General features: G+C 51.6%; 1 protein-coding gene across 1 annotated transcript in view; it reads left to right on the plus strand.

Moving 5' to 3' along the window:
• RAPGEFL1 (Rap guanine nucleotide exchange factor like 1) overlaps positions 1 to 2,030 on the plus strand; it is an 18,241-nt gene that overhangs the window by 12,159 nt on the left and 4,052 nt on the right. The window contains exons 8-9 of the mRNA XM_021718452.1: positions 1,217 to 1,314; positions 1,425 to 1,643. Coding sequence (XP_021574127.1) covers positions 1,217 to 1,314; positions 1,425 to 1,643 — 317 coding nt within the window. The remainder of the gene's footprint in view (positions 1 to 1,216; positions 1,315 to 1,424; positions 1,644 to 2,030) is intronic.

Raw genomic sequence — 2,030 nt, forward strand, 5'->3', positions numbered from 1 at the left:
GGCTGGGAGCGGCCACTACACTCCAGTCTGGGCGACAGAGTGAGACTCCCACTCAAAAAATAAAATAAAATAAAATAAAATGTAGCATCTGGGCTGGTGCAGTGGTTCACGCCTATAATTTCAGCACTTTGAGAGGCTGAAGGGAGAGGATTGCTTGAGCCCAGGAGTTCAACACCAGCCTGGGCAACCTAGTGAGACCTCATCTCTACAAAAAACAAAAAAATTAGCTGGGCGTGGTGCCTGAAGTTGCAGCTACTTGAGGGACTGAGACCCGAGGATCACCTGAGCACAGGAGGTTGAGGCTGCAATGAGCCATGATTGTGCCACTGCACTCCAGCCTCAGCAACAGAGTGAGACCCCAACTCAAAACAGAAAAAGCATTTGAGGTCCCACCCCAGACCTACTGGGTGAAAATCTGCATTGGAGCAAGACCCTTGGGGATTCCTATGCACATTAAAATTGGGGGGGACCCTAGTTCAGGACTCTCGGGTTCTGATCTGGGGGCTGCCTCTCCCTCACCTGGGGACTGTGTTCTGGTCCTTTAACTTCCCTGTGCACCTAAGGATGCTACATTTTTCAGGCTAAAGACACAGGGTGGGTCTCTAATCCCTGTGTGAAGGCAGAAAGCCAGCAATGGAGCTGCAGCCTTATTTCCTTCTAAGGTGGGAAAAAAATTCCTGCCTTTCCAATGTCACAAGGACAATTGAGTAAGAGAAGGGCTATGAAAGAACGTTCGGAGTTAAAAAAAAAAAGTAATAAATGCAAACGCAATCATTATGTGACATATTTCAGATAAATATGGCATAAGCCTGTAATCCCGTGCCTTTGGGAGGCTGAGGTGAGTGGATTGCCTGAGCCCGTGGGTTCGAACCACCCTGGGCAGCGAGACCTCATCTCTACAATAAATCAAAAAATCAGCCGGGCGTGGTAGCACGTGCCTGTAATTCCGGCTACTCGGAAGGCTGAGGCGGAAGGATCGCTGGAGCCCAGCGGGTCGAGGCTGCGGTGGCTGGGAGTGGCCACTGCAGTCCAGTCTGGGCAACAGAGTGAGACTCCAACTCAAATAAATAAATAAATAAATAAGGCATAAAATGGTGATAATATTAGTCTAGAATGTGGCAGTGTGGGATTAGGAATTTCTGGACGGGATGGGGACAGTGCCGGGCTGTGAGGGTACAGGTGTCAGGTAGAGGCTCAGCAGCTCGTTCTCCTACAGAGAAAGTTCTTCTCCAGCCAACTGAGGACTGTGTTTTCACCACACTGGGCATCAACAGCCACCTGTTTGCCTGTACACGGGACAGCTATGAGGCCCTGGTAAGAACTCCTTCATGAGGCCTTGGCCAGGACCCAGGGATTGGGAGGTCTGTGAGCAGTCCTTCACCCTGCCTCTGGAGCTCAGCATCTATGCCTCTTCCTGCCACCAGGTGCCCCTCCCTGAAGAGATCCAGGTCTCCCCTGGAGATACAGAGATCCACCGGGTGGAGCCAGAGGATGTCGCCAATCACCTTACTGCCTTCCACTGGGAGCTGTTCCGATGTGTGCATGAGGTGCAGATGGAGGCTGGCACTCTGCTGGGGGGCTGGAGGGAGAGGTGCCAGTGGGAGACTGTTCCCCGTAGACCCTCCTGGCTAGAAGGTTCGATGGCAGCATGCCCTTGGCAATGCATGGCCATAGTCTCTCTAAGCCTTTGTTCCCTCATCTAAAAAAAAGAGAGAGAGACCCCATTGCAGAGTGGTTCGGGGCCCAAGCACTGCTTGCACAGAACCTGACTCAGTGTTAGTGTTTTAAAAATATTTAGGACAGGCGCTGTGGCTCACACTTGTGATTCCCAGAACTCTGGAAGGCTGAGGAGGAAGGATTCCTTGAGGCCAGGAGTTCAATACCAGCCTAGGCGATGTAGGGAGAGTCCGTCTCTACAAAAAATTAACAAATAAAATATTCGCTTTTGGCTGGGTGCGGTGACTCAAGCCTGTAATCCCAGCACTTTGGGAGGCCGAGGTGAGAGGATTGCCTGAGCCCAGGGGTTCGAG

This window comes from Carlito syrichta, unplaced genomic scaffold, assembly GCF_000164805.1.
Source record: "Carlito syrichta isolate Samal-C Ts95f unplaced genomic scaffold, Tarsius_syrichta-2.0.1 Scaffold111596, whole genome shotgun sequence".
In the NCBI taxonomy this organism is placed as follows: Eukaryota; Metazoa; Chordata; class Mammalia; order Primates; family Tarsiidae; genus Carlito; species Carlito syrichta.